The following is a 26,471-nucleotide window of genomic DNA, read 5'->3' on the forward strand; positions in this document are numbered from 1 at the left end:
GTTACTTAATGGATATTTATGATTATTAATATCTTGAAAGAAAATATAATTTTAATTTTAAATTTTAAAAAATTTTCAAAATATAATTTTTTATAAAAACCATTTTTTATCAATTTAATTGATAAAATTTTTTTTAATTTTAAGAAATCATATTTTTATTTTATAAAAAATTATATTTTTTAATTTTAATTATAAAATTTTTTTAATAACTATTATAGTACTATTTTTAATGAAATAATAATTTTGAATAATAAATTAATTCCAAGCTTCATATTATCTTCTGTCATCGAAATAGCTCTGAATTCATTTCATTTGTTTAATAAAATATTAAACAGCAGAAAATGATTATTCTTACTGTTTCAGCTTTTTACTAAATAAAAGAAAATAACATCGTCATATGCACCACATCACATCTATGTTCTGCAGAAACATATTACACCATTAAAAAATTTTGGAATTATTGGATTTTATATCGATGTGAATATATTTTTTTGTATTATTTAAACATAATGTTAATACAATATTATCGATTAAATAAATCAATTCGATTACTGTGGATGAAATTTTGTATACCATATAGAAATGATAAATGGTAACAATAGTAACCAATCTGGAATCGAACAAACGATCTCAGTTTAAATAAAGGCATTTTGAGTATTCACATATTTTAAAAATGTTTTCCAAGTCTGTATAAATGTTTACGAATTCAGAAGGGAAAAAAATGACAAGAAATAAAACAAAATATGCGTTTTGCTTTTAAGAGTATGTCTCTGATTTAAAAGTCAATAAATCTTCTGATAATCTTGATAGGACTATCAGAAGGAAATAAATTTATTTTGAATTGCTTCTTGACATAAAACTAGGATGTTCATTCTGAATGTAGTTAACATCACATAAAAAATCTTAATGCTCTAGTTGATGCTGTAAATTGGATGTATTAACATCCATCTTATTTGCGAATACCGTTTTAGAATGGAATCTTCTTGTCACAGAACAGATATTATTTGATGAATCTATAATCCTAGATCATTTGTCTTTTTCGTTCCAATTTTAATATGATAATGTTTATAGGTCTATATTTCAAAACGTAGTTACGTATAAACTAGTTCAATAAAATCATATTTATAAATTCTGTGATGAGTAAAGCAATATGTGATGCAAAAATTATTCAAAACGTTGTGCAGAGAAAACAATTAGATCCGGAGCTACCAAATTACCAAGGATAGTTTCGGATTGTAGGTGTCCAATAAAAAAAGGTTTTGGTAAAAGTCTGATTAGATTTCTAATTACAAATTAATAATTATTATTAATTCTTCCAGAATAACTTAAGAGTATATTATCGCAAAAAAAACCATTTTTATACCATTTAAAAATTAAAAAAAGTAAATTTTCTTATTTTTGCTTCTTTACAGTTTTCACTTTTGTTTTTATAATTTATAAAAATATTTTAAGTATATTTTGCAACAATCCTTTTTTTGGATTTGTACTCAGGCAGATTATATTAGTATTAAAACAAAAAAAAGGCCATCATCTAGTTTGCTGAAGTTATGAGCTACTATGTTCATAAGAACACTGATGGGTCGAAAGACTGACTTCCAATCAACATAGTTTAATCATAACTAAATATTAATTCATAATTTTTTAAATACCATATATCAAATTTGATTTTTCTAGTTCATTGCCCTTTAAGTAATATCAAATTCACAGAAAGATAAGAAGATACAATTCAAAAAGTTATGCTTTCAGAAACAGGAATGTTTAAAACGTAGCGATTCGTAAAATTTTTGAATTTGAATTTTTTGTTGTTCACAATTCTTTGTATGTTACTTCACACACCAATAAAAATTTCGTGAAATGGTGTTGAACTCCTAGCTAAATCGGCAATGTAAGACTTTCAAAAAAAAAATTTGACACAGCGCAGAATGCATTATTCGCATCGTTGCTAAATCTAAAAGAAATTATCATTTTTTTTAGTGAATTCGATTTGAATGTCGATTTCGAATACTGTCAACCACAGGTCGATTATTTTTGAATCATTTTAACGTGGATTAGAGAAATTGCCATATATGTTGAGCAAGGTATCATGCAAACTGATCTAGAATTTAGATTCTTAAGGTATCCGACTAGCTTGAAAACATAAATTTGGATGAAAATCCGTATTTTTATTTATTTATTTGCAATTTCAAAAAATGGGTACACTTCTGTTTCCAGTGATATCTTTATTTTGTCTCTCTGTCAATTAGAAGCCAGGTTATAGCAAACTATTTGCATGTAAGTGGTACTTATAAGCATTTAAAAATTTTAAATGCATTTTCGGAAAAATGAGTTCTTTCATAATTTGTCATATCTAAAAAAACTAGTATAGTGATATCTCAAAAAATAATCAAGATATCGTAATGAAATTTATAATTAGGGCTTGTTGTGATATGTCAAATGTAATGAACTATATATTTAACGTTGGATGCTCTAGAAGTAGATTTCTGATTGTTTAATGTAAATACTGTTGAAAAAATTCCAAAATTTTATAGATAATTTCATATATTACACACGCATAAATTTTATTTTTGAATATAATTCTGAGATAATAATTAGTTACACGCTAAGATATGTTACACATGTAATATTACAAAGAAAAAAAAATGAAAAACAGTAACAATATTTTTCTCAAGAAAAATTCTAGTTTTTGTAAATAAATGCTAAAAATTACATCAAAATATGCTTTTTCCTCAAAAGCTACATATATATTTAAATAGTTTTACTTTTATTCATCATTTTATTCTTATATTAATAAAAAACATCATATAAACATTAAAATATTTGTTTTTCGAGACATCCCCTCCCTTAAGCATTTGTCGCTTGAGACTCTGATCGCAGCTCAATTAGTAAATGAATCTAACCGCAAAGTGAAACTTTTTTTTCCTTCGTTTGGGCCGATCGAGACAGGCATACGGAATAGGCCTATAATTTGAGTTTGTTTAGGGTTTGTACCTACTGACTCGAGAGGCCTCACAAGAAACGAGTTCTTCTTCCGGTGCTTCTGTGGTGGCAAATTTCCGAGGTCATTGTCACGCCATTCATATCGCATCGTTTAGGGAGCCCTTCTTTTTGTTTGTATGCATAGTAATGATGCAAGTGCGGAAGCTGTTTCATTGTTTCATTCAAGATGATCCGTTTCAACAGTTTAGCATAATTGCTTGAGGTGTGGATTCTAATCGGTGCGTTATTGTCTTGTTACGGTTGATTGATTCTTGGCCAGGTTGATGCGTCTGCTTTGTTACGGATTAAGTTCAATAAATCTTTAAAGCTACAGATCGTTTATCATATGACTCGAAGATCCATTTTTCATTCACTAAACATTTCATTTTGTAATCAAAATAAATACTATTTGTCATTCTTTTATTAATTAAATTTTTATAAAATTTCATTAAAAATCAGATTGTCTAATCATAATTTTAAAATTACTAGTTTCAATCATTAAACAAAGCAAATTTCTTTAGAAATCAATTTGCGAATTTCTGGATTATCTTCCAAGAAAATTTTTTGATTTAAGTTTCTTTTTTTTTATTATGATATATTTTCATTTTGTACTTAATTTCCACACTCTATTCCTTTTTTTTTTCATTATTTTTCACTCATTATTCAAAAATAATGATATTAATACACTATTTATAAATACTATTTAAAAAATACTATTTAAAGTGTTTTGTTAATGAATATAAATAACGTAATAAAGAAATCTGTAATTAAACTTGAAATTCAAAAATAAAATTAATTAAATTTTTCAATTGATTTGAGGACATAATATCACAATACTACACCCTGTTTCTTAAGAACATTTAATTGCAGAAGACAGATGAATTTCCAATGAATTTTATCTCTCCTTTGGATTTAAGTATGATAGGAAAAAAACTGAAACTGAAAACAAAAATTACCCATGTCAAATATTCATATCTTTTTAATTTTTGAGAAATTTATTCAGCATAAAATAAAACAACTACTTCTTATATAAAACCCATTCCAACTTAGAATTTTACCATGGAATTTCCTCAGTTGAGAAACTGAGAAATTTACTTTAGAAGTTAAATTATATATATACATTTTTCTTGCCATTTTTGAGTTGGCATTATGAGGACAACAATTCAATGAAAAATGAGAGATAAATAAGCATACTATAATTGCAGATACATATTATTTCAATACAAAAATCAGGAAAAAAGGCAAACGTTTTTTAAAATATCCTACAAAATATCATTTTTGAAATTTTGTATGTGGTTTGAGGAAATAAATGTCATCTATTTATGTTTAAGTATATATTTATGTTACTTTAGAAAATATTATAGATATTTTTATCATTATTTCTGCACAATTCAATACATAATTTAACCATATTCTACCATTATCTAATAATTATGAAAATATTATGATTAAGATATTGAATAATGATGGAAGATATTTACAAGAATGTTAAGTCGGAAATTACTTTTATTATTGGTTAATATTTACAAAAATTGTATTTAATATTAAAAAAATATTTAATTTTTTTAATATAATTCTGAAATATAAAAGTGATGTGCATAAAAACTTTCCTAATTTTAAAATTTCTTTAAAAAAACTTTTAATTTATATTTTTAGTTATAGATTTTGTTTCTGCTTTTAATTTTTCCTTAAAAAATCCTAAATAGTAATTCAAATAAATAAAACTATTAATAATTCTCGAAATAATTTGAAAGATAAGATAATTTGAAATAAATAATTTTTAAATCCTAAATTCTGTATAATGGAACTATTAGCATATAATTTTTTATGCAAGAAATAAAGGAAATGGTGTAAATTTTTAAAAACGCTACATCAAGATAATATCAGTCAACAACAAATATAAATAGTCAGCAATAATATTTACGATACGAAAAGTGGTTATTATAGTTACCTGCAAGGAAACTCCCTACATCTTGACTGCCGGCCTGACCGATAAAAGCGAGGGCACACGTCAATGTTAGGGTCACACTTCCAAAGTGCCACCTTCCCGAAGTAAACATGGTGAAAGTCACCATATAGAGCTATCATACACACACACACAAACACTACAAATTAACTCTCTCGTCAAGAAAAAAGTATCTTTTTCAGTGCATAATTAAGATTGCGGCTTCAAGATTGTGCTTCGGTGCACCAACTTTCATCTCTTGATGGATCCAGAGCCAAGTAACGTTATGTTCCAGGTGTGTGCGTTGAACTGAAGCAATGATCAAAACCGGCTCTCTCTTTTTCGGAACCGTGTTCTCAAAAGAACGTCTGCACCGTTCGAATCGTAATGGTAGTCTAGCGTCACTCTGAAGTTTTTCACTCTCTATTTAGTTGTTCTTTTCTCACGTGATGTGAGGAACACGATTTTGGAACCGACTTAAGAGGATGGTTCGGTTTTGTTTCGTATTAGTTGTTTGGGAAAATGGATTAATAAGTCAGTCGTTGAGAACGCAGCCGCAGGGGGCTATGAGAGTTTTATGATCCTTAATATGTGAAAAAAGAATTTAACTGCGGTTGTGGCATCTTTATTGTCTTAAGAGTTTTATCGTTTTTTAAAAGATTATCCAGTTTTTACTATGGACAAATTATTAATTTTTATTTGTAATAATGTGGAAAACAATTAAAGGATAAAGTTGCGAATACATACTTTCGAATGAATTTCATTTACGCACTTTGTAAAAGAAAATAACATTTTAAAGCACTATTTTTAATATGATGAGTCAAACTTGAAATTGTGAAAATTCATGATAATTTTGAAATGGGAGGAGAAATAATCTCATGTAACAAAGATATAATTCTAAATTCAATGGCTGTCCTTATATCTTATTTTTATTTAATCATGCCATCGCTAACGGACAATAAAAATATCTAGTTTTTAAAAAAGTAACAAAACACTTTGCTCAAAATCAATGAATAAGAAAAAGTTTAAGAAAAATTTACTTACAAATTTATATGATTGACATTTTGTTTTGATTTTTAAAGTAACATTATAATTTTATAGTTTGGTTGTTCTGTATTCTTTTATTTTATGTGTATCTTATATTCTGAGATTCTTTTTTATGTTTTTCAGAAATCTATTTTATTTCTGAATTGTTATGTTTCGTCTCAGAATCCTCCCCATCAACGCTTGCGCCTTGCACATTTGGGGGTTGGGCTGAGCTGGTGGAGATTAAATAAATAAATAATTCATTTTGCTTTTTTGGTGTAGACATATTTATTACTTCACGATGCGTTTTGTTCGAACATTAATTCTCAATGACCTTGTCCTTTGAAAAAATATTAATCTAAATAAGTGAATACTAGAAAGTAATCTTCGCAATGATAATATTTTTGATTGCCAAGAACTATTCAACATAATAATGTTTATTCCTAAATTCTTTCAACGGACTTCTAAATATCTATACATGCTTCCCAAAATACTAATTATGACTATCAATCACTGAAACTGTCGATCCACTAAAAACAGCAAAACAAAGATTGAGAAAATGAAAACAATTCATCGTGATAACGATCTATTTATTAAAAGCATAATTAATTTTGGGATCGGGAAAAATCCGAATTTTCCATATTCTACCTTTATGTCCCATTGATTATAACTATTTGAGGTTTTGCTCCATCAAATTGGTTGATTAATAAACCACTCTCATGTAATAAACACAATGAATTTATTATTTTTTTATCAAAGAATTTAAAAGGATATTAAAACTTTTGCAAATATTCAACTGTGCATTTTTTTTTTCATTTTTCATTTTCTTTTAAAGAAAGAAATCAATCAAACATTCAAATAATTATTTAGAAATAGTTTAATATAAAACTATTTAGAATTATTTTAGTTTAAAAACGCTTAGAATTGGTTTGGAAGAAAATGACATTTAATATAAAAATTGTATTGTAAATGTTAGACAAATCAAATATCTCAATCAAGTTATCTCGAATTTTTGTTAAATAATTATGATTTTAAATTGTAATACATTTACTTTACATAAAGAATTCAAAAAGTTAAACACAAAATTTCTTTTAATAAAACGGAAATCCGATTTTGTGGTATTGCGGTAACCTATATTAAATTACTTTTCTTGTAGTAAGAGCAAGACGGATGTAAAAAATGTCTTGCATTGGGAAAAAACCAAAGGATACATTCCAGGTATAACTTCCCCATTAGTTATTAGAAATTATTATTCACCGCTTTTGCACTAAATTCAGTTACAAGCTAAAAAAAATGCAGGGTTAAGCAAATAGTTAGTTTAAGGTTAACACTACAATCGTAGAAACTGATCATTCAGAATTTTTAGATGTTTTTATCATATTGCCGAAATCAGTACGAAGACTGTTAACAGAATACATATGTTTTTGTGGTAAATACCACCGCCTATTTTATTATAATATTTTTTTTAAATATTTAATTCTTTTTAAGTTTCATATCATCATCAACAATAATAAAAAAATACTTGGCTCATGACTTTAGATTTAATATGCATTATAATCATATATGATGGATCTTCTGGGGAATAGAATGTCCTCTGTTTATCATTTCTGAAACTGAGACCTATTCAACCAAATGGTAAGGGAAATACAGCGTCAATGGACTCTTCAAAACATTCTCACATAGCCTCCTTCCCCCACCCCTATAAAACTGTGAACCTTGGGCAAAGCCGCGAATCTCACTCTGCTCAGATTTTAATTTTCAGTGTCTCATACATAAGAGTGTGTGTAATTGAGCAAAAATAAATATAGTAACGAAAATTTATATTTGTGGATTAATTGTATGGGATTGGCGTTTAATATCTATCAAATATCAATTTTAAGCGTGAATTTATTATTTTGACTGAACCCAGCGCTTATTTTTCGGCAATTAATCGCTGGTACACAATTAATGTAAAAACACCAAAATTTCGAATATGCATTTTCGATACCTTTTTACTGATTGACTGATGCCAAAAATCGACAAAGATTTACAATTCTTGTCACAAGATGGCTTACAAATTTCATTATTATTATTATTGCGTTTTTTAGCTATCGCTTTTAGACATATACAAACGCATAAACCGACAGATGGCCAAACTCTTGTCAGATTTGGTTTTAAATCTGATATGAAGGTGCATTTCAGACGGTAAGCTTCTATACAAAATTTTTATTTCGCTCTTTAAGTTTTAAAATTGTCATATTTACTTGTAATCGGATAATAAGAATTTCTCTTAATGAATTTTATTAAAAATTTGATAAAAATTTTAAAATGTTAAAAGTGTTTAGCAAAAATTTGAATTATATAATTTCTATAGACTTTACACTAAATTTAAAAATTTGATAGAAATTTTTAAATTTAGTGTAATTTGTCCAAACATTCGTCACAATCTCGAATTCGATTTTTTTTTTTTTTTTTTTTTTTTTTTACAATTACAATATTTTCTCTTTATTACACTTCATATGCGAAAAAGAAACAAAATACAATGGGCAATTAATTATTTGGAAAGAACTTGCTATTATTTGCTAAAAGTTGTCAGTATTTTTAATTGATCTGGCATACAAAGCATATATATATTTTAAAACAGTTTAACATGATATGCTTCATGCTTATAAAGAGAGGATTTTTTAACCAATATTTCACCCATATTCTGCTGTTCTAAAATTTTAAAACATTTTATATTATTTTAACTATTTTTACATTATATTAAATTAATTTAAATATTTTTTGATAAAAAATCACTGTTTTAATATTTCCTTAATTTAATTATTTATTAATCAGTCAACTTAGTGTAATTTGGTTTTTGTACCAATGGTGCTATCTGGTGAATTTTTGAAAAAAAAAATCGCAGGATTTCTTGCTATTTATAAATGAAGAATTGTAAAATAAAATTTAAAAAGTAGAAAATAATTAATTTTAAAATGTTCCTTTTCTATTTCATTTATCAATGATGTTTTTAAAAACTGCTTTTGTTAAAGATATTCAGCAATTTTTTTTTCTTTATTTATATTATTCCTATTTTTAACAACTATCGACTTATGATTAATTGCAAATTCTTTTTAAGCTTGTTAAAAGGCATTGGTCATTGACAGAAAGATTAAGATAAAAATAAATTTCCTTTTATCGATTTCAAAAACAGGAATGGTTGTAAGAAATTAAATTTTAAATCTGAATTTAATAGTTAAAGATATTATATTTCTAATTCGAACTGATTCAGGATTATAAATTCTTTCATGTTCTTAAACGCTTGTTTCACTCTCTCTTTCGTTCGCTAATGTTCTTTTGTTAAATACATTTTTCCTACACTGTATTCTTTCATCTTAATCTAGCCAAAGACCTTTCAATCATAAATACTTATTTTTAAAAAAATAGCCTACAAATATTTTGAAATCCATTTCACATGCACTTTACTCATAAGTGCATTCAACCATTATTTATAAAAAAAACATCCATTAAAAACTATTTGTAAATGTTTAGAGATCGTATTAACTTCTCAAAGCTTTATATTTTTTCATTTCCATTTGAATTAAAATAAAAGAGCAAATACATACTTCCCTTCACGAATAAGTCAACCACAAAAGACATATCCATTCATAAAATGAGTCATTAATTCTTCTTTCAGCTTGAATTAGAAAGGATTCATATATTTTTGAGTCGATTTTGTTTTTGTGCAAAATAATAATTTTTCACCATGCTGCTCCAAGCCTACGATTTTTTTAATACTTTTACACTTGTTTATTACTTGACTTAGTTAAGAAACTTAGAATAAGAATAAAATTTCAGTTCCGTGAATTCTTCTGGCCTTATTTAAACATTCTGTCATAAATATATAAGTCAAAAAATAATATAAAAATATTTTAAAATCTATTGCATATGAAAATTTACTCGAAAATAAATCAGAGAACAGAGATTTAATATTATATATTAAAAATTCACCTATAAATCTAATTGGCCATTTTGAAATTTTAATGAAATGTTTCCAAATAAAAATAAATGTATATATTGTATTCAAAATATAATGCTGAGCTTTCACCTTTTAAATTTATTTTATTAAATGTAATTCTTTTAATGGAATTCAATTATATTGATAAAAAAATTAATGTAAGTCGTAGCATTCTAAAAAAGGAGGCTAGTCTTTCAGATATTAACTCAAGAATCCATAGAATGGTTGATTATTTGCATAAGACATATAAAAAAATACCAATACAATTTTGTTTAAAATTTCTTTAAAGATTTCTTGAGAGAAATGGTGACATAGGAATGCCACGATTTCTCTCAAACAAAAATAAATCGCAAATTATTTTTATGGAAGAGTTCTAAAAATATTAGAAATTCTTCATATTCATAGTTACGGTTGTATCTCATTGTTATGGTTGTTAATAATGAATTTGTAAATTAAATTATCTTTATTTAGGGTTCAAATATAAATTTTTTGTGAGGAAATAATTTTTATGTTTAATAAATTTATTCCTTATTTTAGTTAGGTAAATTTTATATGTGACAATATGTCAACAAAGGAATATATTAAAAATAAAGGAAAATGCTTTGAAAATCCGGGGATATATGAGTATTTCTAGTATTTGAACGTTTTCGGATTTAAGCCTTTTTTTTTTTAAATTTCTCCAGAAAAATTTGATGAACTTCCCTTGAACTCTGATATTACAGGGATGATTTGGTTTTGAAGATATTTAGGGATCGGCCAGAAATCAATAAAAGAGGAAACTGTTTAGGTTTTTTCCATTTCAAAGAAAGCTAATAATTTTTATTATTATTCCTGAATTTTTGTGCTTAGCTCTTATATGCATTCTCAAAAAAATAATATTTATATTCTAAAAAAAATATTATCTCTTTTTAAATTCTGAAATTTTTACCACGTTTTTTTTTTTTTTTTTTTTTTCCTTATAACATTTAAAGCTTTCAACTAAATTATATGAAACTTATAGAATATATGACAATATGCAAGGAAAGCATTTTTATTAAAATTCAAAGAAATATCTGGAATATTAAAGGTGGTATGAATATTTCTAGTGAATAATTATAATTTTAATTTTGTATTTGAGATCCACAATGTAATTCTTGTTTCATAGTTTTAAAGTCGGACATAAAAGTAGGTAACTCATATAAAAATTAGTAAAAAAATCCGTGTGAAATACTGTTAAGATGCAAAAAAATATTGGAATTGTAATGTCAGTTGTTCTCTAAAAGAAACTATCTGATGAGGTCTTTGCCATTGATTGCCTTCTTTTAATATTCGGATTTTAGAGCTGTTATATTGAACAATAAAAAATATATTTATAAATTTTTATACTTTTTTTTAAATTCTGTCAGAATTAAATTAGATACCGTAAAGCGATAATCTTTTATTTAATTATTCATTTTCTTTGCAAACAATAAAGCTTAATATTACTCAGCTTGATATGCCTATATAATTAAAAACATATATTACATATCTACATTATTATAATTAAATTTATAATAATGTAGATATGTAAATGACTAATGTGGCATCGGGTCACTTTTTACTTTAATGACAGTAGTTATTCAGTAAAAAAGTCTACCAACATATTTTTGAAAGGCTTCAGTTGAAATTACACATTGTTCTTAAACCACAGTTACTGTTGTAGGACATTGGGTAAATCTTGGATTTATTCCATAAGTATTTTATGGGAGTGAGATTGGTCTGAGGCGTCATTTCAGTTTCTCTACAATCATTTCAACAAGCCAGATATGCACAGCTCAGGCCTTGTCAACATGCTGAAACAAACTTTTTCTCCTTAAATTTTGCCAAAATGTAAGCAGTATGGAATTGCTCAAATTATAAGTTACCATCTTTAAAGTTTCTTACATTAGAAGCTAGATTGCTAAATCAAAACAATGTGGAATATCTACAATCATTATATTCTTACCATTAAAACCTACAGTCGATCATAATTTCATGCCAGTATTGAAACATCTGCAGAATAAGTAAAACATAAATAATTTTTCTCCATATGCTGTATATCAAGTTAAATGAAGGCAGAATTCTAATAATATTTCTTCTTATCACTTATAATGCATAATCTTATGTACTTCAAATTAAGTACTTAATTTGCATGCAGGGACATTTAGTATGATTCTAACCTTTATATAATTGAATATATTTATTCTTTGATTCAAGTTTAAAATATGAATTTTTAGATAATCTCGCTTTATTTTCTTCTCTCAGAGAATAACTGAAAATCATTCTACTGGAATGGCGATATATTTTTTTAATCTTGGTAGTATCCATCTGGAACTTTTATAAAGTTGTCCTATGTATCTGACTTCGAGATCAGAAAAGGCAAATCATGCCCTTTTTCGCGCATGGGAAACAAAAATTATATTTTACAAATATTCATTTTTCTTCAAATATTCAAAACCTTTACTTCATATTTTTAAATAATGGTATGTGGTATAATATTTCACATGTTCAGTAAGTTTCCTATGATTTGATTGAAAACTCTGTATGTTGTAACCAAAAATATCCAGAAAAACTTGAGATTTTTGTTAAAAAATCCTTTATAGCCCACCGAATATGCAACCTAATTTTACGGAGATATATGTAAATATTTGAGAAGAAATTGATTTTAGTAATGTCAGGAAATTTATAATAATGATTTATAAATTAAAATCTTTCAAATTAGTGACTTTCCAATCATAGTAGCTAACTAAATGGCCCGTAATACTGATAAAAGCAAATATAACAATTGTTTTTTATGTTGCTTTTTCAAGTTCATAAATCTATTATTTTTGACAGTCTAAACTATAAATTAATGGAAAAATTTAAAATCTTTCAGTAAAAATTAAGTCATTCAATTCTCTGGACAAGAGTCTGAAAATATGATCTGGAAATGAAAGGTAGAGGTAAAAGAAAGTACGAAAATTCCTAAATAATTAATTTTGAAGTAATGAAACAGTTCATTACCAAGAATAAAATTGATAAAAAAAATTAGAAAAATGAAAAATTAGAAATAATATATTTTTGCTATTAATTTTTATATTTTCCTTTCAAATTGGTTAATTCACATAAGGTGAAAAAAGTAATATAAATTGGTACACTTCTACAAATGATAAATTAAAAAAATATATTAACAGATCAATCTTTTTTCAACAGGAGCCACTTACTTTTTGCTAAAGAAATAAGAATAATCTGAATCATTTAATTCAAATTCGGAACATTTATTTAAATCCAGGACAGACAGACCGGGAAAATTCAAGACTTCCTAACTAATATAGGAGGTCTCACCAACTTTTAGTTTATATTGCTCTATCTGTAATATTTTTAATCCATCTGAAGCAAAATATACTACTTTTTCTAACTGTATCACTTTAAATATAAATACTTCACTGAATGCGTATAAATATATGTATTCTGAAATATACGCACTCCATTGAATATCAGCTATTATGTGGTCTCGTGCAAGTGAAATCTAGTCAGATATTCTTGCGTTAATGCGTCATGAAAGCCCGGAAAATGTTCAGACTAAGGGATAATGTTCGTCATTTAATCATACTTCAAAAGTGCAAATCCACCCCAAAATAACACTACCATAACTTCAAACCTAGTTTCTTTGCCAACTAAAATTGACACTTTAACTAGCTAATATAAATATCGAAGAGAGGAGCAGAGTTTGTTGTATACTTAAATTCCATCATTTCAAAGAATTGACCGATATTTTTCTTATTTCTATTAATATCACATTTGGGCAACAAACATGTATTTGGGAATGGTTAATTTTATAATATTTTTTTTACTACTGTTTATAGTTGTTTATGGTTACATATTTTCAATGTCTAGCAGAATACACAAATAAAAATTAAATTCAAAAACACTTAAATAGAAAAAAAATAACACTTTTAGAATTCTCTGTTTCTATGCTGCATTTATAAGTATCGGACAAAGAAATAACAAATTTCAGTATTTTCTATCATTTGGAATACAAAATGAGGTACGTTTTTTTAATTAATTTTCTAATTTCTACTCAAAACCAATATTAATACCATGAAATTATAAAGAGTTAAGAACCTTAGAAATTCAATAAAATATCAGTCTAAAATAATTCAATCCAAATGTTGAAAGTGGGCATAACTAAGGCGATCTATATAAATAACAGTCTCTTCTTCATATATCATGTTAACTGGCAGTGAATGGTGCATTTTTCTCAACTGATATTGTTGGAGTTTTTAAAAATTTTTATAAGCATTTAGTCAAAATATAGTTTTTTTAATTTAGGATAATAAATATTTTTAATCAAAAACATTATTTATATAGAATTCACATATTAATTTTTATGCTTTTACACACAAGCGTAGCGTAATCTTAATTTAAAAAGATGTGCTGTTAATTGTTGCAATTTTTAAAAATTATTTTAACATAAAAAATTGCTCTTTGAGAAAAAAAAATGTCTTGGTGGAAAAATTTCTGTAATTTTCATTACATTTAATTTAGCGTAATTTGTAAAAAAATCATATAAATATTTAAATCATGTTAAATAGAAAATTTATTCTAAACTTTTGAAAATAAACTAATAAATTATAAAATATACACTTTGATAAATTATAATTTACCAATTTTTTCAGCTTTGATATTTTATAGATTTAAATAGTTCCTTTTTTTTTGTCACGAATTTATTTAACTTTTTTTTTAGTTTCGCAAATATTTTAATATTAATGTAATGATTCATGCATTCTTCTCATCAAACATTACATTAAAAATTATATTCATTTGCTTTCAATTTTATTATTTTCCATATTCTTCTGTTCTGCTCTTGTTATTAGTTTACAATATAAAATTAGAACATTTCCATGAAAACATTTATCTTTCCTATGAAATCGTCATGCATATGTTCTTAGGTGTTTCTGTATTCTTATTGCAAAAACCAAAACTGTAGGTTTTAAAAGTTGATTCGCCCTAAAACTGGCATCTCGGTTTTTTGTTTTTTTTGTTTTTTTTTCCCTCTGTGTGCTCATGCATAGTTCAAAAGAGATTTTAGAAACCACGAATACATACCTCCAATAATTATGAAAAGCATACAATACCAATGAATGCAAGAGATGGAACTTGTACATTTGTTCAAACAGGATAGATGAAATTTGAACGAGGTTTACGTATTTCCAAATAACATTAATTAAAAAAAAATATTGTAAGAGTTGTATTTAATTTGCTGGAGTTTGTTCAGAATATCTTGATTTTGAAGGCATTACAAGAGTACTTTGTATAGTTCAATATTTCATTTAATTTATTTTAGTGAAATGTGCTTCCTTACATATCTTTAATTTATTTTGTAATAAAATGATTTTGTATTTGTGTTCGAATTACGAAAATGGCTTTTCGCATGGTAATACAACAGTACTCATTCTGATTTCTTCTTATGATATATATGTTATGATATTATGTTTAAAACTTAAAGTGTTCTGGGAGCTTTTTTTTTTTTTTTTTTGAAATTTCAATTCATCAAAAACTAAGTAAATTTTGATGATAACTTGGGAAATATTATTAAATAAATATATATTTTACACCATTTCAAAATTTTAAAAAGGTAAATGTCTTTCTAAAGATACCAATTTAATAGTTGTGCAAATTATTCCTAAATTTTGGTAATTTTTAATTTAAAAAAAAATTTTTTTTTACAATTTACAACAATATGTTGAATTGTTGCTCTGAAAATCAACCCCTTTTTGTTGTTTCATTAAATATGTGAATACATGATTTTCTTCATCTGTTGAAAGCTAAAGCAGGAAGATTCCATTTAATATCTATGCAGTTTACAAGACAAATTAAGAAGTCAAGTTGCAATGTTGTTAAATTTAGAAAGTAGATGAACCGCACATTCACATTTTTAAAAGAATGAGAATTGGTCTCCATTTTGAAAGATTCATAAACACAAATAAAAAAATATATGTAAGATAATTAGAATAGCACGGTTTTTTTTCTATTAATTTGACAGAATCATGGACGTGGAGCTTCATTTAAACGATTGATCTGATATTAAATATAATCAATATTCTCGGCGAACCAGCTGCTGTCTAAAGGCGACTAGTGACGAGTTAGAGATCGCAAAAATTAGAAGAGAAGTGAGGAGAACAATTACAATTTGAAGCATTATGATGTCATTAGGGTAGTTTATATACAAAAGGAACAAAATATGCATTATATTAAAGTGGCTTTAATTTCTGATGTTTAGAAGATTTGTTTTGAAAGAAACATGGATATTAAGTTATCTGTAAGATATTTAATTCAAAGTAATAACAACAAAAATCTCAGCGAACTAGCTGTTCTCCAAGACAGCTATTATTTATAAAACTGAAATGTCTACAACAGCTCCATTTTATTGGAATGGAATCAATTACTGCTGATTATTGATTACTGATTATTATCCCCTCCTCATCATAAGTTTTAAATTGCATTTTCTCGTTTCGAAGATTCGCCTAAGAGACTAGGTATTGTGTATATGATTTCCAATTGGAATTATTGTCAATGAGGTAAAAAATCTTTTAATGTCAACAAGCTCTAAAATGTTAATATAAGATAACATCTTATATTTGATGCTTTTTTTGTCTGTTAAATGTTTTTGTTTCTATTTGTTATTTGTTTATTAAACTCTCAAGGTCCTAAACAAATGCAGTAAAACTGACAAAATATACAGTAAACTACTATTTTCAAGAGACAACTCTTACGCCTTGAAACGAATTCATTTAATGCCAATAATTCATACCACATTTTACTGGATTATTCTTTAAATAAAATATAACTAATTTTGTACTAACTTGGGATTGGTTCTTATGTTCTTATTAAAAGTACTATCATATAAAAATAAATTTTATTTTATACAAAGTTATTTGATTTCTGAAGAGTCCAAAATCTGCAGATTTGTCGTCTGCTTTATTCTGGTAATATATACAATATAAATAAATATTCATTTAATTTGTAAATGATTCACAAACACATAGTATTTTGTTAGTCTGAGGATCATCTGTTTTATTCTGGTAATATATACAATATTAATATTTATTAAATTTTGAAATCATTCACAGACACATAGTCTTTCTTTGTGTGACTAATATTTATTTAAAAATTTTACGATAGATATTTAGAATGATAAAATGAAATTCTACGAAGTAACTTATTGTTTGTGATAAAAGAATTCCAGATCGAAGCTCTTTTTTTCTTTTTCTTTTTTTGCCGGATTCTAAACTTCTTTGGATTGTATTAATATATTTGATTTTCCCTGATCAAAGAACACAATTCTTTTAATAATGTCATAGAACAGAGGAAATTCTCGGAAAACTCCTGAATTTTAAATAAAATTCTTAGGAACAAACATACAGAGATAAAAATAGTTTTACCAAGCGTCAAACAATTTTTTATCTGATTCTTTCGGTCAATAATTTATAATTATTTTATATTCCACAAGAAATTAATGAACACACTGTATTATTTGAAAAAAAAAAAGTTCGTAAAATGAAAATTTTGTGTTAAACCGATAATATTAAATAGAAAAATGATGTTTTATAGCATCATCAAAATAAAAAATAAGCTTGCTTCAATTTCTGAGAAACATCAACATAACAAGGAAAAAGATTAGATTCACTTGAAATCGAATTAAGATGATTGTACGATGCTTCTGCCTCACAAGAACTTAGTTTTTCTTTCCTTAAAAAATGATGAAAAGAATCATTATCATCTCTGAAGGAAAAAAAGAAAATAAAGTTCAGTTCAATTCAGTTTTGTGTCAAACACCATGAATGATGCCATTAACTTGACACAAATACAAATAACCATAACTGTATTAAGCTAAAGATGGATTTTTTTTTTTTTCTCTTCTGCATGCGTGCATTTTAGTAGGTATTTAATTCTTTGATCATCTTTAACACTTAATCCAAATATGTTTCATTGAATAAAGGGAAGATATAAATTAATATAAGAAGCAATAACTATAGTTCATGAATCTAAAAAAAAAAAAAAATCTTCAAAACAAAAGGATTGTAAATATTTTTTAGATTGGTTTTATCTCAATTCAGATAACTTTTAAATGAGATATTTAAATTCAAAATGCAATAAGCATAAAAAATGATGATTGTATGCGTTCCTATAAAAGGTTATCTTGGTGTAATTGACTGCTTAATAGTTGGTTGCTATTTTAGACTTAGTCGGCTTAGCTTGACTTTTTAACTTTGTTGGTGTAATTGGCTGCTTAATGATAGGTTTCTATTTAAAACTGAAATCTTAAAAATATAAAATACCAATTGTCACAAAAAAAAATCTACAAATGGATTAGAAAAACATTTACCATAAAATATTTTTAATACCGTCTTTATCTATTATTATTTTAATTTTGAAATGAAAGTTCGAGCTATTTTTATTAAATCTTCCTAAATAACTAAATATCAGACAAATTGTTAACTGTTAGAATATCTTGCAATTCAAGAAATTTCTTTTTTATTTTATTATTATTATTTTATACCATACCCAATTTTAAAACTTAATTTTAAAGCATTTTTTTTACTTATTTCTTTTAATGTTACTGAAAAGTTAAATAATATCAGTTGTCCGTTACTCTTTTTTTTTTTAATGCACAACTCACTGTACTAAAAAAACAATAATAATAAAAACCCAGAAATTTTGATAAAAATAGTTAAATTATAAAAGAAATTTCGAGAAAATTACCTTATTCTTAAATTACTTGATTCTTAAGTTGAATTGATATATATTATTTTGAGAATCGATTTACGGTAATAAAAACAAATTAAATAAAAATATTTTTTATTTAATATTTTCGATACAGATACGTATATAAGTCGAATATTATTTTTTAAAAAAACTCTATTCTATGATATGCAATTTTTTACTTAAAATAATATATCCTGAAGATATGCATTAGAAAATGTTTATTTTTCTTTCAAATAAAACAAGTTCCTTTATATTATTGAAGCTTTAATGTTCTATTATGAATTCCAACGTTTTAACAATGCAGTAATGGAATGCCATTTCATCAGCGAAATTACAAGTTACATGATGCATTTCTTTAGTAAACATCTCACCTATTTATGAAAAAAAAAAAAAAAGCATCAACTCCTTTCCATTTAAAATCAAACAATTCCAACCAGGATATACCTCACAACAAACACCCGTCTTCCAGCCAGATTCTTTTACTATAACAAAAACCAGTTTATTTGTTGACAAACTTCCGAAACAAAAGCGGGGTTTTCTGCGAGGTCCGCAAATGAAACGGAAACGGTCGTGATGTAATTGCTCGGTTGGGAGTGACGTCACAGGCATTGTTTTCCCGCCGACGCACGGGCGGCAGTGAACCCAGTATCGAAGTCAATGACCTGAAGATGTTGGCTTCCCAATCGAGAGCGAAACTATGCGACCCCGCTCATGACGAATAACCAAGGAAAACCGTATGACCTTCACCGAAGGCCGATTCTCCGCCGACTTACCTACCTTCTTTAATTTCTTTGCACCACCCCACTTAGTTTAGTTCCAAAGGTGAACAGGTAGGCGTCATTTTCAATTGCAGGCACGTACTTTTAATTTATTTTCCCCTTTTTTGGATGGGAATTTCCAAGTGAATTGACATTGATGAAACATTCTACAGTTGCTACTGAATTCCAACAGTTGGGACGTTAATTTTGAAAAGCAGGGAAGAAAGGGGTGGGGATTTAAAGCAGATCCAACACTCAAGTACGGAATCTAAACCATAATAATATTTCCAATTTGATTCGTCTATTTATATGCATATAGTATTTTCAAAAAATGTTTTCTTAACTGTAGCAACGATAATCACACAAAATATATTTAATATTATCGAATGTACATAGACTTTCGCCGTATTTGAAACAATTACAAATATGTATATAAAATATACAAGAAAATATTTTGAAATTGTTATTAAAGATTAAAAAGTTTGAATCAAATTAAAATTCATATCAACGGAAGAATATTTTTTTACTTTCTCCCCCCTCCCTTTGAAATTTACAGAGGTGTCAGATTGATTTCCATGTGATAATATGCTCGGAGTTTATTTTAAAAAAGAGTTAAAATTTAGATTAACTTTTAATATAAGCGTAATTAAAATTCTGCAAATAATCAAAAACTATTTTATTACGTTTAAATATGCCATATTTGATAGCCATAAATAAAACAGTTTGCTCTGTAGAGCGTTTTGAAAGATTTTTGTATCATACATATTACATTATGTATTGCATGTTGTATCATACATGACGCAGCATGTATGATGCAACATACAATTAGCAGATAGTAACCAGCCTATACATCTTCATCTTTCAAAGAATATTTGTACTAAATTTAGTACTCTCGGTTAACTTTCTGTTTTTATATTTTTCCATTTGCTTGGCGCAGCATGGTCAAATATGGCCCTTGCACCAATAAATATTACAAAACCAAATCAACCAAATGAAATCAGGCTAACTTTCAGTAGCTGAAACTGTATTCAGTGTTTTTGTTGAGAAAAAAGAGATTCACATTTTTTAAAAAAATTATTATCACAAATACGGATTAGACAAAATTTTCAAAAGTGATTTTAATCGTAAATTTACTTAGATTAACATTCTACTTCGATGCTATAAAAGGGCTTTTTCGAAGAATTTCGCCACCCGTCGATGATAGGAACAAACTCCCATCTTGGATCTTTTCTCTCAAAGCTGGAAGAATTTTACTTCCATTTGAATTAAATGATATCACACCCATGCATACGACGAACGTATGGGGGAGAAGGTGATGTCTTTCGTCTCAAATTCCGAGACTTTGCCTCTAGGCAAGTACAGCTCTTGGAAATCTTACTCGATCCTGGACAACAAAAGGTTGCGAGTGCGGATCAGTTTCCATTTAGATTTAGATAAGAGATAATATAATTAAATATAATTGTTACTCAATAACCTCCAATTTAAATAAATGTTTACTATTAGAATAAGATGAAATATGCTAATCTATACTAATAATTAAGATGAATGAGTATATTTTGGCGCTCTACAGGCCAGGCTGTTTAACTTACAACTACAAATTATGTACATGTACACTTTAAAGGTCGGAAATGTGTACTCCTGGGCAATTTTTTTTGAAAATTTAATTAGAATATTAATCAATTAAAAATTAATCAGAGTGTTCGCTTTTTTATGCGATAATTTCCGAAAACATTACAGCAAAATAATAATCATAATAAATAAATAAATAAATAATGACACCGTTTTAAGATTTAAAAAAATACTCTTTTTATGATACCAATTTAATAATAGGGCAAATTTTTTCTGAATTTTGGCATTTTTTAAAAAGTTTGCTTGATTTTGAAAGGTAAATTGCATTGTTGCCCTGAAATTAAAACCGTTTTCATTGATTCATCAACGCTCTGATTGCGCGATTTTTTTTTCCATTATTGAAAACTAAAAAGCAATGTTTCTGATTAAAATCTGTGTGGTTTCTGAACAAGGCTGGACATCAGAAGGGTGCGGTGGATGCTATCCACCGGGGCCCAGCTGTGATCAAGAATTAAAATAGTGTTCTGAACAATAATAACATTTACACATACTGAAAGTATACGTTTGTTTCCACGTGGCTGGCTGAGTTTTGACTTATGCTGTTTCGCAGCGATACTTTTAAAAGAGGGGGGGGGGTCATTTATAAATAAGGAGATCCCCTTCAGACATGTTAAGACAGAGCGGCGCGACTTCTGGCGCATGCGGCTCCCAGAAGTCCAGGATGCGGCTGGGTTCAAATGGACTTGTAAATAATCAACTATCTACTTTTTTTCTACATCTAATGTAACATATTTTATGTGTGCATCCGTGCATATTTGTTTATATTAAGTTGTTGAAACAAAAAGTGAAACGAAGATAAATTAAACTCCTAGCAATGCAAACTGCATTACTTCTTCACCGACCACGACCAGAATAAGAAGAATTAAGGAAGAAGTTTAAATGGAGCAGTCGACGGATTTGGAAATATACGAAGTTTACAGTATATATTATAGTCTAGTGCAAGTGTGCAAATATTATTAATATAAGTGGATTTACAGTCACTTATCTTACTTACTAGGTAATAGCGTATAGTATAGCATATATTAATTTGATAATTAATTCTGTAAACTACTTAATACTGTTAGATATAATCATGTCCATGCCAATAAAATATCGCTCTGGGTGTCAAAGAAGAAAATTATAGAAAAGAAAAAAAAGAAGAAAAGCTAAACTTCACAAGAGGTCTCAAATAGATCGCTTTTCTTGTCTTTGAAATAATTCTGGAAAAGAAATTGTTTCCACTTCAGAAATTACAATTCAAACTTCAACTGAGGAAGAAATTTCTACTGCAACTACACAGTCTTGAAATGAAAATGTTAAAACGGTGAAATTTGTTGAAGAAACGTGTGTTTATATAAACATGACCGAATCAGAAAATAATGACAGAAATAATAACAAATACGATCAAGAAAGTATAAATGATCCTGGTTTATGGCCAAATATTATAACTAATAAATCTAGAATGTTTTGTGTTAAAGCAGACCTGTACAAGACAAGGGATTTTGTTTGCTAAAAGTACTGAAAGTCGATCCTTTTCAACTATGTACCACTTGAAAAAAAAAGGCCAAATGGTGAAACCCAACTTCGCAGATGGTTAATTTATTCAAAAACGCAAGACTCCATGTTTTGTTTTTGTTGTATGCTGTTTTCCAAAAGAAGAGATGAGCAAACTACACGATTTATAGGTGGATATAATAACAAGCGGAAGCTGTCAACTGTAATCCAAGATCATGAGCGTTCTAGTTGTCAATTTAATTCGCTTATTGCTTGGGAAAAATTACTAAAACGATTAAATTTACTTTCAACTATTGGTAAAACAAATCAAGTTAAATTATTATATTTTTCTAATCTTCCACTTCGAGGAAATCGCGAAATAAAAAGATAACCTAATAATGGAACTTTTTTAATGTTTAATCGAATTATTAAGTAAATACGACCCTGTGCTAACGGCTGATATAAACAAAATAATAAATTCGAAAATAGAATTGTGCATCATTTAGCACATAGTTCAAAAGAACAAATTATCTCTGCATTAGGAAATGAAGTCCGTAATAAAATTAAACATGATATAAAAGCAGCCTTGTATTATAGTATTGAAAGGGATTGTATTCCTGATATTTCCCATAAAGAACAAACTTCAATCATTATTCGGTGTAAGGGATTGTATTAGGTAGGTAGGTACTATAATTTTTCAAATTCAAGTCATTATAAGATTCCTCCACCAGATATATGATTGTCAACGCTACTGATTTTCTGTATGTGTGAGTTCTACAACAATTCTTTGCCAAATGCATTTAAAATTGTTGCTACCATAAATACACGTTCTGCTTGTTCTGAATTTGATGCTTGTAATGAAATTTTGGGGCATTAAAACACAAAATCAAAAATTAGGTGTAATTTTGTCAAACTAAATCAAAAGTTTTTTATTTGTTTCATACTTGAGTAGCCTCTTAGCCGATGCAGTTCCAAAGAACTGCACCGTTGCCCAGGGAACACCACGTGGAGGTGGGCTACTTTTGTTCCCCGCCCACCCACCCTCCATCGCTGCATCCGAAGACAGTTCTGGTCTGAAAACTGCATCGGGCAGCCGACAGCAGTTTCGATGTTAAACTGCGTCCTTCTGCGACCGGTATCTCACTGGAATATCCAAGGCTAAACAGAACTGGTAGATCGCAAACGATTCTACAACTGGCACTCCGATAGGAGCCATCCGTGCAGGAAAACCCAGAGCAGAACACAGCTTGTAGACCGTATAGGATTCTACAACAGGGATATCTAACTTCTGGGTTGCAGATGGAGCCAATTTCGCTGGAAGTTCTAAAGCCTGGCAAATCCTAAATACCGTGTAGGAGCGAACCACTGGGACGGATTCTACTCTAGTCGCAGGTGGATCAGATGGTGTATCAACATCTTGATCCAAATCGGGATCGAAAAACAGATCTCCGATTGAGGGTAAGTGAGGGAACATGTAATATTTCAACAGTTCCAAAATCGTCCATAGGACGATCCATCCAACGATGGCCGTAGCCTCATTGAAATGTTCAAAAAACGCACTAAGCATAGCTCAGCAAAAAAAGTCACACAACGATCAGTTGCAAACAGAGAAATGATTCTTAACAGAGCAGCAGAAAGTAGATTCATTGTTTCATTTATTATATTGTTTGTATTTTGTGCGTTTGTTCAAAATTAAACAGTAATATTTCTGCTAACAACAATAATAAGAGTGATTGTTGAAACCTTCTGCATCCAATAACAACTGAAATATAACCAATGATTGTTAATAAGTTAACAGTAGAATAAATCTAATAATCAAACTTAGAATACTAGAGAGGGGCAAAGAGGGGATTTAATATTTAATTAAATTATGTGGGTTTTAATTTATATATTTTTTCGAATATTAACTAGTTTTTCGCGAAGTATTTAAAACTAATGCTATCGATCGAGATTGAAATTGATTAAAATTTGTAAAAAATGTGTTGAGTAAAATTTGGAAACAAATTTTCTTTTCACTTGACATGTTAAGAAATAAGTTTCTGCCCTGTGCTGTATTTGAGGTAAATTGCCATATCATATTAGTGTAATAATTAATTTAAAAAAAGGAAGTGGAAGGTAAAAGAAAAGTGAAAGAAAAAGAGAAGAAACGCGCAAAAAATATGCTGAACGATAAAATCACGCGAAACGAATGCAGAAAAAAACAGCAATTCAAGAAGCACTAATTTTCAAAATCAATTACATGAGCGTTTAGTGCTTCGTAGAATAATGAAGAAAACCGAATATGCATTTTGGACGCTCATTTGTCAGCCAAATGAAACTCAAAATTCCTTACCAAACTATTTTAATGATAAGATCAATTATCAGATTAAGTCGTTGTTACTACGTTTACACGCTTATGAACGAGCAGATCGACAGACGGTTAATCTAAATTTGAAATACTTTAGATGTAAAACCGCCGGCATCCTGGCCTAGGAGTAGCGTGTCTTCCCCAAAATCTGGGTGGACCGGGTTCTTCCCCTTGTGTTCTGTCTGTGAGGTATGTGAAAGAACCTTCCCCCACCCCTGTAAAAAGGGGTTATATAAGCGAGTAGTGTGAGTGCAATCTTCATATCCCATCAGAGAAATCAAAGAACTCCTAATAGAATTTCCCAATATCCTACAGGCCATCAAACTAAGCAAGATAGCAAAAAACAAGCAAGAAAAACTCCTCATCATCTTAGGCGCACTCCTCCTTAAAAACCCAACATCTAACTGACCACGCCCACAACCGGAAACAAGACCCCTGAATCGCCCGCCCCTACAGCCTCCGTAACATTGTAACCTAGTCCAATTCTCCCCCTGCATTTCTTACTGCACCAAATCATTTATTGTTCATTATTCACCTGTTATTTTGCACCCCATCATCGCTCTCATCTCACCTGGTCTCATGACCACACTTAAAATGCTGTTGTAGCCATAACTTCTCAGGGTTTCAAAGTCAGGTACCACAGTCATATTCATACTGAGTAGAAGTGTTTTTCATTGGCACTCAACGAAAAATCCAAATTCAGTCAGTATGAAGTCAGACTTCTGCCCTCGAATGTTCTGGGGTCCTTAGAAGCTACAGGAAGCCTCTTTCGGTTATAACGCGGACACAATATCATCAGATGTTAGATCTGTGCATCAAATATTACTCATTTAACGTTCTTCGTTTTGTTGTCATCGTGTTAAATTACTTTCGGATCACCGAATTGACAAATTTCCTCTGAATGCACTTCGTTCAAAATTTGATAGAAATTTAAAAATCTGAAGTAGAGACCATATACAAAATTTCATCCATCAAGCTGAAAATATTTTTGAATAATTGTGTTCACTCATAGGCATGATTTTATTTTAAAAAATTGTTTCTCAGATTCTGGGAGATCTAAAATGTGCTGATTCGTCAAAATATGGAGTTCGAATTTTTTAAAAATCTATTATAAGTGCAAACTACAAAACTATTCTTAAACTATAATATATAAATCATATTTTTTAACTATTATAAGTCCTGGCTAGGCACATTGTCAACCCATTCTTATTTGATTGACTGTTGACGAGTTTTCAGAAAGTTGGCACGATTTTGTCATGTTTTGCAAGTAATTGGACATTAAACTTAAGTCTTACCGAAACTTTAATTACTGTGTACTATAAAAAGTATCAAGAAACTGAATTGGAGCTTCAAGTGGCACAAATAATGCTCAAAACTTGGAAAGTGAAATGCAATCATTCATTTTGTTAAAATTTAATAATATAGAATGTATTAAATATAATTAGTATTTTGTAGCTTTTTCATTTTCTGCTAAATTTATCTTTAATTAGGAATATGTTTTAACATGAAAAAACTTAATATTTTCAAAAATGATAATATAAATAATTTATATATCTTCTTCCTACATTTATCGTTTAAGCTTTATACATGATT

The 26,471-nt window shown here is 28.0% G+C and overlaps 1 protein-coding gene across 1 annotated transcript in view; it reads right to left on the reverse strand.

Annotated features, from left to right (window-relative positions):
- LOC129962900 (protein masquerade-like) overlaps positions 1-25,525 on the reverse strand; it is a 46,362-nt gene extending 20,837 nt beyond the window's left edge. The window contains exon 1 of the mRNA XM_056076901.1: positions 25,450-25,525. Within this exon, the coding sequence (XP_055932876.1) occupies positions 25,450-25,525 (76 nt within the window). The remainder of the gene's footprint in view (positions 1-25,449) is intronic.
- Positions 25,526-26,471: the final 946 nt, after the last annotated feature.

This window comes from Argiope bruennichi, chromosome 3 (genome assembly GCF_947563725.1).
Source record: "Argiope bruennichi chromosome 3, qqArgBrue1.1, whole genome shotgun sequence".
Taxonomy (NCBI): Eukaryota; Metazoa; Arthropoda; class Arachnida; order Araneae; family Araneidae; genus Argiope; species Argiope bruennichi.